At 53.6% G+C, this 17,961-nt stretch overlaps 5 protein-coding genes across 5 annotated transcripts; 2 read left to right on the forward strand and 3 right to left on the reverse strand.

Moving 5' to 3' along the window:
- Nucleotides 1-609: 609 nt before the first annotated feature.
- Nucleotides 610-2,575, forward strand: A1O3_04409 (uncharacterized protein; the record flags this gene model as incomplete). Its single annotated transcript, XM_007734538.1, has 5 exons — nucleotides 610-734; nucleotides 786-1,003; nucleotides 1,097-1,210; nucleotides 1,265-1,857; nucleotides 1,931-2,575. 5 exons carry the CDS (start codon nucleotides 610-612, stop codon nucleotides 2,573-2,575), a joined length of 1,695 nt encoding a protein of 564 aa, XP_007732728.1.
- Nucleotides 2,576-4,736: 2,161 nt separating this feature from the next.
- A1O3_04410 (uncharacterized protein) lies at nucleotides 4,737-7,031 on the reverse strand (the record flags this gene model as incomplete). Its single annotated transcript, XM_007734539.1, has 3 exons — nucleotides 4,737-5,838; nucleotides 6,008-6,235; nucleotides 6,391-7,031. 3 exons carry the CDS (start codon nucleotides 7,029-7,031, stop codon nucleotides 4,737-4,739), a joined length of 1,971 nt encoding a protein of 656 aa, XP_007732729.1.
- A 1,852-nt stretch (nucleotides 7,032-8,883) lies between these two features.
- On the reverse strand, nucleotides 8,884-11,333 carry A1O3_04411 (uncharacterized protein; the record flags this gene model as incomplete). Its single annotated transcript, XM_007734540.1, has 6 exons — nucleotides 8,884-9,234; nucleotides 9,290-9,749; nucleotides 9,821-10,285; nucleotides 10,350-10,625; nucleotides 10,680-11,080; nucleotides 11,199-11,333. 6 exons carry the CDS (start codon nucleotides 11,331-11,333, stop codon nucleotides 8,884-8,886), a joined length of 2,088 nt encoding a protein of 695 aa, XP_007732730.1.
- Nucleotides 11,334-13,151: 1,818 nt separating this feature from the next.
- On the reverse strand, nucleotides 13,152-15,287 carry A1O3_04412 (uncharacterized protein; the record flags this gene model as incomplete). The annotated part of the gene is made up of 1 exon (XM_007734541.1): nucleotides 13,152-15,287. The coding sequence occupies one exon, from the start codon at nucleotides 15,285-15,287 to the stop codon at nucleotides 13,152-13,154; it is 2,136 nt and encodes a 711-aa protein (XP_007732731.1).
- Nucleotides 15,288-15,579: 292 nt separating this feature from the next.
- A1O3_04413 (uncharacterized protein) lies at nucleotides 15,580-16,308 on the forward strand (the record flags this gene model as incomplete). Its single annotated transcript, XM_007734542.1, has 1 exon — nucleotides 15,580-16,308. One exon carries the CDS (start codon nucleotides 15,580-15,582, stop codon nucleotides 16,306-16,308), a length of 729 nt encoding a protein of 242 aa, XP_007732732.1.
- Between the last annotated feature and the right edge of the window lie 1,653 nt (nucleotides 16,309-17,961).

The raw sequence follows: 17,961 nt of genomic DNA on the forward strand, positions 1-17,961 counted from the left end.
TCTATCCTCCGCGTTACAGTTACACTGCATTGATAACCACTTGCACTATCGCCACAGAGCACCAACACCTCCAATGAGCTCGAATGGAAGCTTATCCCTGGCCTTGCAGCTTGTCTCCGACCGTCCCTTCGGTGCCCCTCCTGCGCCTCTGGTGCTGTCCTACCCCTTGCCTCGTCGTGCGCCACGAGCATCGAGTCGACGAATTGCAAGAGGGAGCGCAATCTCCCCAGGTTTGAGCACCAACGGCCATGTCCCGAGCCATGAGCTTCCTGCCTCTTGGAAAGGCTTATCTGCGATCCCTGCTGCGACCTTGTAATCACATCATTGCCACGGCTTTCTGCAATCCTTCCAATCATGACAGGAGACAAACCGAAAGATCGTCTCTTGACCTTCGCGAAACTCCGATGAAGGAGATGGTGGCAGACCACTTTCTCCCAACCATCTGGTCTGAGGCTCCCCGACTGTTCTCGCACGCTTGTTCCCCACTGTTGCCTGACCCTTCCGTTGTCCTCGCTCTTGGGGATTAAGATATAGCTGCGAGGCAGACGCCATTGGCAAAAAGCATACGCGCGTGGACAAAATTGAGAGCAGTTCGACGACCACAGCATCATGTCGCCCAAAAGCCCCAGCGAGACGGCGGGAGACAGCGAGTCCCAGCCGGAACGCCGAACTTCTCTGCTTGTCGACCCAACGCTTGCCAGTGAAGAAGATGCAGCCGTTCTGGCAAAGATGGGGTTCGTCCACTTCCCTGTCGAAATACTACATCATAGTTGACTGGCAGGCAGATACAAACAGGAACTTCGACGCAACTTCAGCATGATAGAAGTCTTTGGAATCGCCTTTGCAATCATGGGTCTCCTGCCCTCTATTGCCAGTACGCTGTCGTACTCGATCCCCGCTGGTCCAGTCGGTCTTGTCTGGGGTTGGTTCCTTGCCTCGGCCTGTATCTTCGTCGTTGGCCTTGCCATGGCAGATCTGGGATCCAGTATGCCCACCAGTGGCGGTAAGGTTTTCCCCTTCCTTCCCGAAGCTACTGCGTGGAACGCAAGGCTGTAAATCTCGGCCCAAAAGCACTCTGAAGACTAAGAACGTACAGGCCTCTACTATTGGACTCACTACTATGCCTCGCCGAAGTGGAGGAACCCTCTGAGCTTTCTCGTCGGCTACAGCAACACGCTCGGACTAGTGGGGGGGCTCTGTTCCATCGATTGTGCGTCCTAGCTTATTCTTTGTGTTAACGGGGCTGGACTGATTGAAGCTTCAGACGGTTTCTCGTTGATGTTTCTGTCAATCATCGTCATTTCTCGAGACGGCAACTGGTCTCCCAGCAACGGCGTCATCTACGCCACCTTCCTTGCTACAGTTGCCTGCCACGGCCTGATCGCGTCGACCATGGCCCGCATCATGGGAAAGATGCAAACCGTCTTTGTGGCGATGAACTTTATTCTAATCTTCGCCACAATCATAGCTCTCCCAATAGGGGCGAATCACCGCAACAGCGCGTCTTATATCTTCACCCACGTCGAGAATCTTACCACTTGGCCAACAGGATGGGGTTTCATGTTGGCCTGGTTGTCGCCTATTTGGACCATCGGCGGGTTCGATTCGGCGGTCCATATCTCCGAGGAGGCTGCCAATGCTACCCGAGCTGTCCCGTTTGGCATCTTGTTCTCCATCGGGTCATGCTGGCTCTTTGGTTGGATCTGCTGCATTGTGATCGCGGCGTGCATGTCCCAGGACCTGGACCACCTTCTTTCATCGCCCTTTGGTCAACCCATGGCGCAGATTTACTATGACGCACTTGGCAAGAATGGGGCCATGGGGTTCATGGCTCTCCTTATGATTGTTCAATTCCTGGTAAGCAATCTCTGTCGTATAACGGAAGCGTGGAGAAAAGATACGACTGTACGACTGACAACCCTGCACGTAGATGGGTATTTCAATCCTGGTGGCCGCCTCGCGTCAATCGTGGGCGTTCTCGCGTGACGGAGCCTTGCCATTTTCCAAATTCTTCCGACCCATCTCCAAGCGGTTTGGATACATTCCGCTTCGAACAACAATCGGATGCGCCGTTTTGGCAGCTGTGTTAGGACTACTGTGCTTGATCGCTCCAGCTGCTGCCTCGGCCCTCTTTTCTCTGGCAGTAGCTGGCAACAACCTTGCGTGGGGGACTCCGATCTTTTGCCGTCTTGTCTGGGGACAGAAGAAATTCAGCCCGGGGCCGATATACACGGGCAAAAGAGCCTCGACTCCTATTGCCTGGGCGGCGATCGTGTTCCTCATCTTTGGTATCCTGCTGTCCATGTTCCCAGTGGGTGGCCCCAACCCCGACGCTGAGAGCATGAACTATACATGTGTCATCAATTCGGCAGTGTGGGGAGGTGCATTGCTCTACTATTTCATCGACGCGCGAAAGTGGTTCCGGGGGCCACAGATCACCCTCGATCTAAACCAACTGACAGAGGAGCAAGCCGCGGCTTTGCGGGCGGAGGGACTAAAGGAAGAAGGCGCCAATGGCACCGCTGTGCTCGGCAGCGGAGTCGATGGCCGTGACAGTGTTGAACAGAAGTCGTAGGCGTCCAAGCAGATTGTTCGGTCTGCCTTGTCTGTGAAGCAGGGACCGTACCTCAGATGAATGGGAGCCGTACCGCCTGATTTGGAACTATCACATGCTCAACGAGGTGTGGAATGCTGACCTGGTGTTTTAACGTTTTACATTTTCCTCCGACGGAGACATGACCCATATGTCGTGCTCAAGTCTTGGATGCTCTGCCGTCGTTTCCAGCAAATAACACCGAGATGTGGGACACCAGCAAAGATGGATTTGACGTGTTGTCCAGTGGTTGTTTAGTCTTGCTCTCTCCTTTTTTCCCTTGTCCGCAAACTCAGAACATGCTTCACGTTCTATTTGAGGGGTCGGTCGTAAAGTTCGCTTTCAGAAACATGCTCCACGATCTAGGGGGGCGGTCGTAGAGTTCGCTTTGGTCGGAACTACCTGCAGCACACTTGGGTACATATACAATAATCGACGAGACCCAGGGCGTGCGTCCTTGCAAGGATCAGTACTCGTACGGCCGGCCCCTAAGCCGTCTTTGTCTTTGCTCTAATTGGGCCAGTGAAGTGAAGCAGTCTCTGTAATTAGCCAGTGAAGTGAAGCATATTGCCTCGTAGGTTTAGCCAGTAAAGTGAAGCAGTCTCTCCAATTAGCCAGGGAAGTGAAGCAGCCTCGTGGGTTTGTTTAGCCAGTAAAGTAAAGCAGCCTCGTGGGTTTGTTTGGCCAGTCAAGTGAAGTGAAGCATACCTGACATACTGCCTCACCCACGAGGCTGCAGGCTGCCTGGTGCCCGCACAATACAGTACAGTATATAGATCAAAGTCGCCGATTTCTGCCTAACAATCGCAGCCTGTACATATAGGCTCTGACCTGATGCATGGCAGCCCCATCTTCACGTCTTAGCTTTGTGCTCTGCATTGCATGGATATAGTGCTGCTTGCTTGCTTGGATATCGTTCTACTTGCTTGTTTGCGGGACTACAAACCCATAACTACAAAACCCAGCCTAAGACACTAACGGTTCTTACTGACTATGAGGCCAGGTTAACTCCACTGCGTGAGATTTTTTTGCTGTTTCAGTCGGCTGTTCGATTCAGTGTTGTGCTGTCTTCAAGACGCAAGACTTTATGGCTCGTGTGTGTGTGTATGTGTGTGTGTGAAATCCGATCTTGGGGGCAGAAGGCAGAACGTGGGTGATTCTACCGCACCCGCACCCCCGGCCGCGTGATTAGGGTAGGGCTATCTATCAGTGAATGGAATCTCAGCAGTCATAGTCATCTGAGGTGAACTGCCATTCAATTCACCCAAGTAAACTGAACTGCGAGTCCTCGTGGTTTGTAGGGTGACTTGTATCTGTCAAACTTAGGCATTCAGCCTTTCCCTTCAACCAGAAGGCTGGTTTAGGCTATACTATACTAGATAGCATGCAATCCCCCTGCGACCCTTTGATAGAGACCATGGAACATTTCAACCTTTATTTGACAGTATCGAACCTGGCGAATTTGAGCCACTTCACTTTTCGACTTGATGAACTGCTGTGCTGGACTTTTCCACTTAATGAACTGCTGTGCAGGACCTTGAGACTTAATGGACTGCTCTGCTGGACCTGAGATGAAGAACACACGCCGTGAAGGCGTCCCTATGCCCTGACAGTAGTAGCGTGTGCTCGCATCAGCAAAGGCTCGTACTCGTACGTCTTCAGGACCCTCGATCGAATTAGTAGGTAGACTGGACTGCCCCTCCCCTGCACATTGACTAACAGAACGGATTGTATTGTCGTCCCGGAAGACAGAGGTGCAGTCTCGAATCTATTGTCGTCCCGGAAGACAGAAGTGCACCCTCGAAATCGGTGGATAGAATCCGAATCCACTGGTGCTTGCGTGTCTGATCTGATCGTCAGTTCCGATTTGGAGTGTACATATCCGTAGATGCTAATAAGCTCTCAGGGCCGGCATCCAAGTCCAGTGCCTGGCCTCATGATGGCGTAACTGTCATAACTGTTCTGCGTGATGTCGAGTTCGATCAGCAGAGCAGACAAGAAGCACTTACACGGTTTGCGGTTTGCAGTTTACGCAGGCGAGCGTCGCAAACCGTGGAAATACTTCTTGTCTGCTGTGCGGGCGAAAAGAGCAAGTCAGAAACACGAAGCTGGCGGTGGCGTGGCGGTGGCGGTGGCGGTTGATTCAAGTGAACTGCTGCTGCCAAAAGTCTTCATCCAAAAAGTCAAACAGGCCAGTCAAGCCAGGAATGAAGTGCTCGTCACTAGGGGCGGCTGGAAATGATGATGAAGATTCCTCGGTGCTCGTCCTCGTCCTGGGCTTCGGCGGGCCAAGGCTTGGAGGAGAGTTGTCGGCGCAGGCCTGGCGCGACCGTCTCATCTCATACACCTCCTTCATACGTTGCGCCTTGGGAGGGACGGAGGCAAAGATCTTAGGCACAGCGCGTGGGAGAACGACTCGAGCTGCAGCTGGATCTACACCAGCGTTGTGCTCCTGGAAGGGCCGTGACACACCAGCCTCGTGCTCCTGGAATCCTAAGGCCCGCGACAGTTCGGCTGCAGCCTCAGCCTCAGCCTCAGCCTCGGCCTCGGCCGCGCTCACCTTGGCAGCGACGGTATCAACCATGGTAGGGAAGTGCAGCACGGTGCGGGCGTAGTCCTGGTCCCAGCCTTCACCAACAAAGAGACTCAGCTTCGACATGACGACGAATGCGTGCCCGACCACTCCCCACAGCAGGTACGACATGTCGAACCAGACCGGCGCGGGGAGATTCAAGAAAGCCTCCAGGCACGACTTGGTGGCGGTCAAGCAGGCAAATAGCATGTCGAGCCGCGTCAGCGGGAACATGCCATACCGCGCCGGATGGATGCTGTCGTCGAGAGCAGTCTCGTACAAAAACATCTCCATGCCGTGGTGAAATATCGTCAACAGACTGGTGGTTGTCGGTGGGCACGGGGCCTGGCCCTGGGACTGGGACCGGGCACCCTCGCTCTCACCCGCGGAAAGATCCTGCAAAGTTGATGCTTTAAGCCGCTGCAGCTCTGCCTCGAACATTTTCACACAGGCCCCGATGGGAGCAGAAAAGGAAAAGTCCGACCCTGACTCCCATTCACATTCGTCGGGGCTGAGCGTCCGACTCATCCGATCGCCGAGACGGCATTGCTGTGTGAGCCGGACGAGGTATAGATCCGTCTCATACTCGGCCGCCTCAGAGATGAGGTGACAGCACTCGTCGGCATATTTGGTGTATCGAAGAGGCACGATGTCACGGGCACACATGGACACTCTGCAGAGGGTCATATGTAACACATCAGCGGACTTCCGGGAAGCATGGGTGAGGTGAGCGACGCAGGTGGCAAGAGCAAGAATCAAGGTAGGGTTAGGGTTAGGGTTAACAAGAATCAAGGAATGGTTAGGGTTAGGGCTAACAAGAATCAAGGAAGCAGCTTACATACATGAAGGTGAGGCAGAAGCAACCGAGGAACGCTCTTCTTTCATCAAGCGTGGCCGCGGCGGCAGCAGAAGCCGGCCGGTCATAAGCCACCAGATATGGGCCTATCCGGTTCGACAGGCTCCTCGGCGCAGTCAGGCCGGGCCTGTTCAAGCCCAAGTCGGTCAACATGGCCATTGCCAGGTGGACCAGGCTGGTCAGGTGCGGGCCGACTTGCAGATTTAAATGGTACCTGATGACACCAAGGGGTCAGCAAACAGTATCTTGTGGACAACAAACAGTGTCTTGTGGACAACAAACAGTATCTTGTGGTCAACAAACAGTGTCTTGTGGATAGCCGGGGCTGTAGGATAGGACTTGTTCAAACGGGTCATAGGTCATACCCACCACGAGAGGTAAAGCAACAGGCCTTGGAAAAGGTCGAAGCCGAGTTCGCCCGACACCGACAGCGGGAGCAGGACTCGTTGGCTCAGGAGGTCCCTGAAGGTCTTTGCCAGCGCGGCCTGTCGTGTCCTGTCATGTCGACATGCCACCATGAGCGCATTCATGAGCACGAACGGTCTCTTCTGTCGCAGCTCGTCCAGCCCCGTAGTGGGCGGGATCACGACGAACGGAAAATGCAAGGCCATGTCGGTTCGGAAAACGTCCAGAATCAATTCTGCTTCGCCGTCGTCCTTGAAGTGTCGTTGCAGACAAAGCGTCGGAGACTGAATTGCTCGCTCCCCAGCCTCGGCCTCGGCAGGCTCCGACCATGACCCGGCACTGTCCTGGTCTTTTCTTCCTACTTCTCGCGCCGAGTCTCGCGCCGAGTCACGCTGCGCCGCGGCGAGGAGGCTGGCGACCCCGTCGAGTTTCTGTTCTAGCCTTGTCACAGCACTGGTGAAGTCCAGGTTAATACAGTCAATGCTTTTCCGAATCAACAACGTGACACGATCGCAAGCGAGACGTATGGTATGGTACAGTACAGTCCAAGCCAGGCTCCGCTTACGGAAGGGTAAGGAGGTATGGGTATGGTAATTCAGCAGCATGCACGGGATCGCATAGACGGGTTCATCCTCACCTTGACCCAGCCTTCTTGCGTCGTTGCGATCCGGGAGCCTGCGACCCGCACACTTTACCCAGCCGTCGACATCTGCTGCGTTGTCAGTGTCTTGATCAAGGAAGGAGCCTGGAGCATGGAGCCTGGAGCCTGCCCAAAGAGCCTAAAGCCCGCCCACAGAGCCCTAAGCCCATCAATGATTACAGTACCGTTTGCAAATTCCCCCAGGCTCTACTTCACACTTGACTTTGAGCCGCGCGCACGGCACACAGGCTCTGGGTCCGCGGAGGCCGGGGTTCGGGTTCTCGTTCGGCGGAGATAGGGGGAACACGTCTCGGACAGCGGAACTCGAAGACTGGCGCATTTCCAGAGGGATGTTTCGGCGGGACTTGAAGGCTGGCGCATTTCCAGAGCGATGTGGATGGTTCCGAGCTCTGTATTATTGACGGCTCCGTCTGCAATGCGTTCAACGGCACGCCGGACAGGATGAAAGGAAGGGTTTGTTTCTAATCTGAAGGACAGTCCGATGGTTCGCAAAACTCCCGCACGGACACGGAGCGCCCGGCTCCGGCTCTGACGACTCCTCTCCCAAATGGGCCAGCTTAAGGCCAATGGCAATCTGGCTATGGGCGCTCTGGACAGGGACCAGGTCTTTGTCATTGGTCGGTCGCGAACAGCGGCGCCACTTCGACCGGGACAGATACGGAGCACGCAGGCAAACATGTAACGTATGTCCAGATACTGTAGATGCGTGGAGTCGTTTCGCATCGATGGTATCTCGATAGTATCACATCAACGAAATGGCAATGCAACGCGCAACGAGTGATTGGAATCAGACGCCACCTTGTCAAGGGGAGACGGTCTCACCTACAGCCACGCAGATCAGACGCAACCTCATCAAAGGTAGACAGACGGTCTCACCTACAGAGTACAGCCACGCAGTCATCGGACCATGATGTCAAAGGTCAAAGGTTGAAATGTTCCTTGTTCTCGAGATATCAAAGGGCAAGGGTCGCAGGGGGAGCGGGGAGCGGGGAGCGCATGCCATATAGTATAGATAGTACGGAGTATGCATAAACCAGTCAAGTCTTCTGGTTAAAGGGAAAGGGTAAGGCTTCCCTGGGAATGCCTACTGTAAGTTTGATATATGAGTGGTGTTCACGATGAAGAGCCGAAACTGACAATGACAACGGCAACAACCATACATAGGCCACTGATGTCAACCTTCTTTGAACCCAAGCAACACCATAGATAGGCAACTGCTTGGTACACACTTGTCTCTGCCGGCCTTTGAACCCAAGCAGTGGCAGTCATCTAATTACGCACAAGGCTGAACTGATTGCCAATGCCAATGCCAGCGCTACGTGAGCGTGAATTTCAGCCTTGTCTCGGCCCAGCAGCACCGAAGCAAACATAGAGGCTTATAGCAGCAAGCATGTTAGATACCTATTTATATTGGAGTCTTTCCCTATGAAACCTCTACTGCTGAGTTACTTGCCAGTCGAAAAGCACTTTTCTTTCTCTTGACTTCACTGCATCCGAGGTCGAGAGCTCGAATGGAATAGAATGATCGCAATACAAGTCGAAATCTTCCAAGTGGACACGGTATTTCCGAAACTCTTTTCTTGCTGGTGGAGTCATGACTGTAGTCGGATCTGGATGATGTTGCCCTCCGGTATGGCCAGCCAGCCCTAAGCTCTCCAAATTGTCTGTGTGCGCCAAAACATTGCCAAGTTGTAGTTGTCGTGGTGAGCTAGCCTTGATTAGTAGCCCTGAAAAGCCGTGAATTCAAGTTCTGCATATTTCCTGCCTTGCCCAGATACTGCGCGATAGGTATCGCATCAGGTCGAAAGGTGTCGAGGTAGACGTGGCTCGTCATCGGCGTACGGCTCACCGGCACCTTCTCGGGCCAGGTCGTTGATCCACCTTTCATTCGGTTCCAGCGTCTTCCCACCCGCCACGGATGAGGCGAGATACAGCCAACTGAGGGCGTTTCCGACCGTGTGGACTTCGTCACTAACATGTGTCCTTGCGTATTCGCTCATCTCCTCATAAAGGTCATAGTCGTTGACAAGGTCGTAGAGGTGCTTCGCCACCGCTTCGTGGTCACCGCGTTCGACCAAGAAGCCACTCTTGTTGTCCTCGATCTGGAGCGGGATGCCGCCGGCGCGGGTGGCGATGATGGGTTTGCCCTGAGAACAGCATGTTAGCGCACTGGTCGACCTCGTTTCTTGGTCGATTCCTCACCTTGTGCAGTGCCTCCGAAACCTTGACCTCAAAGCCCTCCCGAGTGGACAGTTGCAGGGCCACCGTGCAGAGTGACATGATGGCATTCAGGATTTGGTCACTCGGTCCGAGCCGAACCACCACAATGTCGTCGATGAGGTCGGGGTAGGACTCGCGGATTTGATTCATGGTTTGGTCATAGATCAAGGATCCATCCGGGTCATCCACGGAACTGTGGCCACAGATGACCAGTTGGTGCACATTCCGTAACGGCTCGTCCTTCATCAGTTCGCAGAATCGGGCGTAGCTCGAGATCACATCTGGGATTCCCTTGGAAGGATCGAACCGGGCGATCTGCGTGAAGTATCCGCGCGAGGGATACGCAAGCTGCGGAAGGCACTGGGCCTGACAGGTCTGCCTGAGAACATGGAGATAGTACTGCAGGTCCCAATCGGCCATGGTTTTGTTGAGTCCGTCGAGCCTAAACATAAACGAATCAACGTGTCAGTCATCGACCCTGGGTCATTCGAGCTCAGCTTCATTCACACTCACCAGTCGGTGGTTGCAGGGAGCCAACCGAGGGCCGGCTTTTGGACATCATTTGGCACAAAAGACCGCACCGGGTGACTGAGGAAGACGTCGGCGTGTTTGATGGAGTTCCACAGGAACCGCCACACTTGCTGCGCCGCGCTGCCATCCTCAAGGATAAGATCATCGCGCACCTCGATATGGCATCGGAAGATGATGGGTCGGTTCGGGGCGAACTGTTTGGCAATTGGAATCAGCTCCGGCATCTGGGGGTCGTCGATGATGATCACATCCGCCCCGCCGTCTGCAGGAGCCCTGAGCGGACCAGAGTCCCCCATCCAGTATCGTTCGGCATTGTCCTGGATCCACTCCTTGATTTTGGCGAGCTGCTCGTCACTGGTGCGCACGTCAGGCGGTACCGCGCCTTGAAGAATGTTGTGGTTGTTCTTCGTAATGCGGAAGACGTCTGGCCGAGGTTTGGGCACGAACCTGCAACACGAAGGTCAGATCATTCAGGCCATGTCATCATCAATTCCATCTCAGGGGTCCTGACCATTCGATATCCACGTCGTAGAGTCGCAAGAATCTTATCAATGCATGCCGCATCAAGGCCACGCCTCCGCCTTGGGGGGTCGCACTGAAGAAGACAATCCTCAGCTTGCGGTCGACCACGTCCTTGATGTACTTCTGGACTGCCGTCCACGTCGGTTCTCGCACCGATCGTTTGTAGTCATCAGCAGTGGCCAAGTGAATCATGCCTGCCATATCGACCTCCACCTGGTTTTGGTAGCTGATAGCCAGGCGTGGGAGTTTGGTCGGGGCGTAGGCTCTAGGATTGCTACATTAGCTTGACCTTGAGCGAGGTAGCAGGGGCAAAACGCACGCGAGACATTTTCGAGCAGCAGAATCTGCCATTTCGTCCACCAGGAGCGCCCTCCGTCTCTGGCGACCTTGGGTTGGTTGCAGGATCGGATTGGACTCGACCACGATTGGCACGATGTCCATTTCTGCCCACAATCTTGAACAGAGGTTCGGACTTTTGTGGTGGAGATCGGCAGTGATGCCAGCTCCGAGGATCTTACAGACATGTTCCTTTCTGTAAGCCTCCAGCTGTGACACGATGTGATCAACCACCCAGTCGGAGTCCCTGTCCTTGCGAGCGTCTTCTTGGGCACTTAGACGGTGAATTGCAAAGTCGACGCTGTACGTGCCATCATGGATGGCGATGCCAATCTTCAGGGCCGAGGCGGATTCCTCCTCAATTGCTATACCTGCCCAGAATTCCTAGAGAGTGATCCAGGTTAACAGTTAGATTGCGCACGAAGCGGGCGCCAGAGACCGCCTCAACATGCGGCATGCCTGGGGTAGCCGGGCTCTCATGATTCGATGGGGGTGAACTTACACTCAAGCTGGTCCCGAGAGCCAAGCTATCTGGCTGTTGCTGGATACTAAGAGATCGTACACGATGGTACTCCGGGACTTGTGAGACGAAGTCCCGGTGGACCTCGGTGGTGTGCTTTAGGGTTGCGTCGCCCATAGTTTGAAGTTGCTATGAATGATTGCACAACGCGAGTGTGAGGGCTGTGTCGAATATTTATACAAGCAAAGGATGGGAGAATGGTGGCTAGACAGCCGGGAAATGGTGTACAGAGTAAAAGGCGCAGGCCGCAGAAGCAAGGCTCGGCTGATTCAGAAAGAGAGTGGTGTTTGGGTGAAGCGAGCCTAGCTTAGGAGGAGGCAAGCAGGATCTTTGGCGAGGTGGTAGACAAACAAGTCAAGGGAGGCAAGAAGGGTAAGGTGAGTTTCGAGATCCTTGGAGGGTTGCTCTCCCTAATATCCCATGGTGATGGTGACGCTGACGCTGACGGGGACTGGAGATCAAGTTGCAAGGTCGATTCTTTGGGGTTCTCTGACGTAGACAGCGAAGACCGCCGGCCCAGGCGCAGCAGGCGGGTCCACAGGCCCGGTCGGCGAGGCGATCGGGGAGATCCTAGACCCTGGATGGCGGCTGGGGGCCTAGGCTAGGGTCGAGATGATGCCTGAATAGTGAAGATCACGGTGGGCTTGTATCGCACGGAGCTGGTTGGATCAGAGCCTAAGGCCTCGGCTGCTCTTGTCACTGGTGTCCGTGCAAGCAAACATCACCTGAGGTTGAGGTTGCTAGGCTGAGGTCACAGGCCAAGCTGCCACCACTGCCACGACCACTGCCACGGCCACGGCCACTGTTCGAGGCGCTGTGCGTCACGTTGAGCCGGTTTCCTTTTCCCGTGGGTGGACAAGGGCATTAAAGCCACAAGCTGTCGCTGGTGATCGATAAGCAGCCTTGTGTGTTGTAGGTTGTAGATGAGTGTGCTGGAAGGAGGGTTGTCCTCTGTATCCGTATCCGTAATTATGTAATTAATTTCTCTCTTTGAGGGATTTGGAAACGGGATGCGAGGGTGGTTGGTACCGGGTAGGTATGGTACAAGCTACAAGATTGAAATGACCCAATACGGCGGCATGTAGCCCATTCTGCTGCAGGAAATTCAACGTCTGACAGCCACAGCTCACAGCTCACAGCTCACAGAGGTGTCTAGCCGGCATCCGAGACAGGAGCCGCAGCATGTTTCACCCAGGTAACTTAGGCACCTATAGTACCTCCAGGTACCGCATTTACAGTGCCTCATCTGCCTCGAGTTCAACATCGCGATACGGCGTACTACCGGTCGCCGCAATTTGTTGGCTCTGCTCGCTAAATTAAATTGGTTCCCTGCTCTGGACTTGGTACGTACAGAACTGTTTGACTGATACCGTTACATCTGCTGTGCGGTGCGGCGGACTCCGCGACACCTGAACAGCGTGCATATGTGTGTAAGGTATCTGGTCGAGTGGTATGTATGTATGTTATGTACTCCGTACGTATGTTATGTACCTTGCTTGCCGCGTATGGTGGTGGTGGTCCACCTCATGTTGCCCCTATCAAAGGGTTTCATCCGACGTCTCCTGACGGTCTAGGGATCTAGGGACTTGCCGAGCCCAATGCGTACTCTCGCTGCATGGGAAGCCTTCTCTTGATCCCTGCTCGCTGCTTCACTACTACTGTGGCGCTGGCTGGCCCTGACTCCTCTCTGACCGGCATGGCATGCGTGTCGGTGGTTGATTGGGACAAGGCTGAGGGTGGCATCAGCGGATCGGTGCGAGACCACGTTACGGGTACGCCATTTTGGCTTATTACCTATGGTTGTATACAGAAGGCGTGAGGCGTGGCGCGTGAGGTCTAACATGTCCCTTTTCAGTCCGAATGTAGCAAACGTGGGTCACAGTCTCGCATTAATAATGCCTCCTGGCTTCTCTCGCAACTTCTAATACAGAGTACTCATGCCGTCTCAATTTCATCGTCATGCTTTTCCACTTTGTTCCGACGTTCTTGTTCTTTTCTTCCCTGTTCCAGTACCTTCCTCCTCTCATCCCGCCATGCTCTCTGCCCCAGAACAAAGGCGCCGAGTGGAGTGTCTTGCCATTGCACGTCTTTGAGAAACCCTTCGATCTCGGCACGGTCTTTGGGCGAAAAGTTGACCTTGTTCCTTCTCTCCTCGATCCACTTTGAATTGGCCTCGGACTTTTGCACCAGCAAAAGAAGAGATTGGTTCAACTTGCCATTTTTATTTCCACTGGGTTTGGAAGCTGTCTTCAACCATCTTTTCAGCATGACTATGGTCGGAAGTTGGAGCTCGGGGTATGCAATGCTCTTGGTCCAGAGCACAAAGAACTCGGAAAGCAACTCGACCACTTGTTCTGCAACACCTTCCTGGTAGACCTTTGTCTTTAAATAGGTGGTCGGTGCTCTGATGTTGGTCTCAAAATCGAGGGGTCGTAAGGTCGCAGTTTTGGCCGGCTTCTTCATCTCTGCCGAATTGAGAACCTCCAGAAGAGCTGCTGAAAGTGGAATGTACGTCCCGGTCGCCTGTGAAATCCGTAACAGAGACCGCATGAGCTGGAATCGAAGAGGGAAATAGGTCGAGGTGGGAATAAGCCTCATAACCCCCAGCGTCACTTGGACAACAGGATAAATCAGCGGTCGAAGTTGGGATTGCTTGCCATTCTGGGCTTCAAGGAGGGAATTGCAGTGCAATGACAGAACTCGTGACCAGAAATCCAGAGAATGCACAAACTGCCAGTTGTAGACAGTCTTATAGGAATCCTTGGTGGGCTTAGTGATGTTGCTCCGAAGATGGATTGCGAGTTGGCGGATGAAAGTAAAGCCAGTAGTGTAGCCGACCTTTTGGTCAATGCCCCAAATCTCCGCAGCCGAGTTCTTCATGAGGTTGATGCCGGCCAGAGTATGAATGGTGGTATTTCGACTGCCTTTGACAACACCTTCGTAGGTGGCCTTCAGGACAGCTTCTCGGATCCCAGCATCCCCGATCACCATCAGCCGGCGGATGATCAAGAAAGCTGTTATCCGGGTTGCCTCATCTGAAGCGTTGTCGGACCAGATGGAGGCAAGCGTTCTCGTGACCACCTTGAGAAACTTGCGGAATTGTAGGAGATAAGGCAGTAACGGCTCAAACGATTGAAGAGTCAATCTCAAAGTTTTCGTGTCTGACAAATGGCCTAGCAAATGATGCAGGGACGAGGCGTGGGATTTGATCAGGGGCGCCAGGGTCTTGAACTTGGGCGAGTCAGTTGGCACCCGCACTTTGCCCCCCGCAGTCTCCTTGACGGGCAGATGGTGCGATAGCGTTTCCGGAACTTGCTTCAGCGCCGTTACCAGAACCTCGTGGTACACTTCGGGGCTTGGAATGTTGTACTTGGAGGATTGCTCCTCCTCATCATCGGCATGGGCAGCGGCGCGGAATGCCAGAACAATCTGTCGTAGTGCTCTTATCGAAAATCCCTCGGTCAAAGAGGACTTCCATTTCTTGACCATGGCCACTGTAACGTCGTCGGGGCCAGCGGGACCCTCACCACCTGAACTTTTGGTCTTCTGCTTTTTAGCTGGAGGCTCTCCGTCACTGAGGTCATCTACTTCTGCGAGATCGTCATCCTCGTTGAAGTCCAGCAAATCTGCGTCGTTCTCTTGGAGGTATTTGTAGAATTCGGGATCTTTCTCCGCCAACGCAGCCAGTTGACCTTGGTGGTCATCGTCAACATCATCATCAGAGTCACTGCCTTCTGACGGTTCAGGTAGTGGATCCTCTTGTGCGGCCCCGTCTCTCTTGCGTTTCCCCTTGCTATTCTTCGCGACAGGGTTTGTCTCATCTCCAGGTATGTCCAGTGCCTCTTGGAAGTATTCGTCGGCATTCATATCGACATCCTGCTCTTGCGATGACGATTCAGCATCAGAGCCTGCAGCATCATCTTCCCCTTTTGATCGCTTCTCTGCTCTTTGCTTCCTCTTAGCATTCTGCTGGTGTCGTTGCTTGATTTTGGCGAACTCCTTCCTGCGGTCAATCGTCTCCTTGAGCCGATTTTTCTCAAACTTCTTTGTCGCCTTCTTCTGTTTGACCATGATGACAGAACTATGGGGAGGCGATAAGGTCTCGTGTAAGATTGTACTGGATGAAAAGGCGACTGGAGCACCTTGGACTATTCATCCTCAACTTGAAGGGCGCATGTTCCATTGCAACTTTGCAGGCAGTCCAGAAAAAATCATGCCAAGCCGAACGAGTCCCGGAGTTTCTCCGCCTGCTTCCCCCAACGCTACCACTGGACTGCGGTTTCAAGTTGCTACTCGCGTGTCTGTGACAGATCAGCCGGGTCGGGAACATGTCTTCCCCAATGTAGGATTTGGCAAGCACAGCATGTACAGCACACCGACGTCGCGCCCGCTGTCCTATGCGCCTACGCCGTATAGCTATGCCCCAACCAATACTCTGTCGGCACGCATCAACCTCGACGAAGAAGTGAAGCTAGCCGACACTGCAGCAGAGCGCGACCTGATCGATTCATTGGCCGAGATCTACAGCATCATCCGTACGCTCGACGGGCTTGAGAAGGCCTACATCAAAGATGCCATACCGGAGAACCAGTACTCAGACATGTGCTCGAAGATGCTCAAGCAGTACCGCTCCATCCTGAACGACGAAACCGTGGCTCGCGAATTCGTGGACTTGGATACCTTCACGCGGAGATGGAACATTGAGTGTCCGCGTGCGAAAGAGAGGTTGAAGGTCGGGCTGACAGCAGATGAGGTCCTTACTGTGCAGAAGGCAGCGCCCGGCTCCACGGCTCCGGCAGCCCCAGCACTGGGCAGTTTGATTCTGGCTGCGACGGAGAATTTCATCACGTTCCTAGATGCTTTGCGGCTGAACATGGTCTCCAAGAGCGCCTTACACCCTCTACTCTCGGACGTGATCCAGTCTGTGAACAAAGTGACCGATCAGGACTTCGACCACCGAGGCAAGATCATCCAGTGGCTGATCACGCTGAATCAAATGAAGACTTCAGAAGAGCTGAGCGACGAACAAGCCCGAGATCTTGCCTTCGACATGGAACAAGCATACAATGGGTTCAAGTCCACCATACAGTGACAGGGGAATGCGTTTTCGGTGTCAGGTCAGTTTGTCGCGAACACGTGCGACGAGCGCCTTTCCACCTCCACCGCCGGCGTACTATGTGGCTGCGCTACCGGTGAGCAAACCATTGAAACGCACTACCACCACCCACGCAGTTGGCACTGAAGCCTGACTGCGGGCGCAGGGACAGGCTCCAAGGGCCGTTGTAATGGTTCGACTGGGGCTGTCCAAGACCTCCGCAATCCTGAGCTTTCTTGCTCGACCGAGTAAGACACAGTAAGCCAGGGCGCCGTGCTGGAGGCTCATCAAGTGCCTGAAATAAATCCACGCCTTTCGATGAAGCGAGTCTTCAGCAGGATTGGAACATCAAGCAGAAGTCCGTGGTGGCCTGATGAATGGACATGAAAGGACACGGTGATCCTAAGATTTAGCACCACAACGTCCGTCATCATACTCAGCCTCACATAGCCGAACAGCCCCGACCAGCTACACGTAGCCACGAAGCCTGAAATAGATCGAGTGGCAGGATACATGTCCTTTTAAATCCTGCGAACCAGATTTCATTTTCGTTTCTCATGACGAAAGGCACTTCAGGCACTCCAGGCATCCCAGACACCCCGTTATGATAGAATTGATTGCCATCCGCTCAAGTGATAGCATAGAGTAGGACCATGTAACGAGACACGAGCATGACATATAACGTCTAAGATATACGACCTGGGCGATATTCATTTTCACGTATCAGCAAGGTTACCTTAGGCTAGGACATGGCCCTGTACGGAGTAGAGGCTGGTTGCTTTGCGCCGTCCACCGTCTTTCTACCTCTCTGTGGACTCTCCTCTTCTCTTTTCAGCCTCTCCCCTCCCTCTCCTCTTTTCTTCGTCTTTCTCTTCCTCTTCGAAGGACAAGACAAGACAACCGACCTAACGTCCGATAGGGCTTCACAGCTTACAGGTATAGGTACTATCCATACTTCGTACTGGGCAATCAGCGACGTCAAGTTAGGTAGTAGGGAAAGGATCCCCCTAGGAGACCGGTCAGGTACCTAGGTAACGTATGTCTCCGTACCCAAGAGTAGACATTAGACATTAGACATCAGATAGTATATACTAGTACTCTATAAATATCCAAGGCACCTACAAGGTATCCGTACATACCTAGTAGGCTAGTAGTCCCGTCACGCAAAGGCCACATCCAACGGCCAACTACCTAATTACCTCGGTGTACGGAGTACGGAGTACTTGCTGTACACATGGCAAGGGCCTCGAACTACCTATACGTAGGGGTTGTCACTTGTCACTTGTTACTTTGGGTAATTTCAAGGCACATAAGTACGTATGAACACTGTAGGAGTACAGTACTGAATAATGCAAGGTAGGCAAACCTGAGGCTTAGGCTTAGGCTGTCCGTCACTGTCACCGATCAGTGGCCTCGTTCCCTCACTTTCACTTTCACTTTCCCTTCGGAGCATTGGTCATGCGTCAACCCGACCTGTCAATGTTCGACATGGCAGACAGACTCGGAAATGAGCGGAAGGGCTTAGGCTTAGGATGACACCGCCGATCACTCATACTACTGTGTACGTGCACGGCACATAGCATATTCTACTAACTACGCCTCATACATCCGTAAGTGTACGGAGTATGCACATAGTTTCCTCGTAGACTA

Source organism: Capronia epimyces (genome assembly GCF_000585565.1).
Source record: "Capronia epimyces CBS 606.96 chromosome Unknown aczIQ-supercont1.3, whole genome shotgun sequence".
In the NCBI taxonomy this organism is placed as follows: domain Eukaryota; kingdom Fungi; phylum Ascomycota; class Eurotiomycetes; order Chaetothyriales; family Herpotrichiellaceae; genus Capronia; species Capronia epimyces.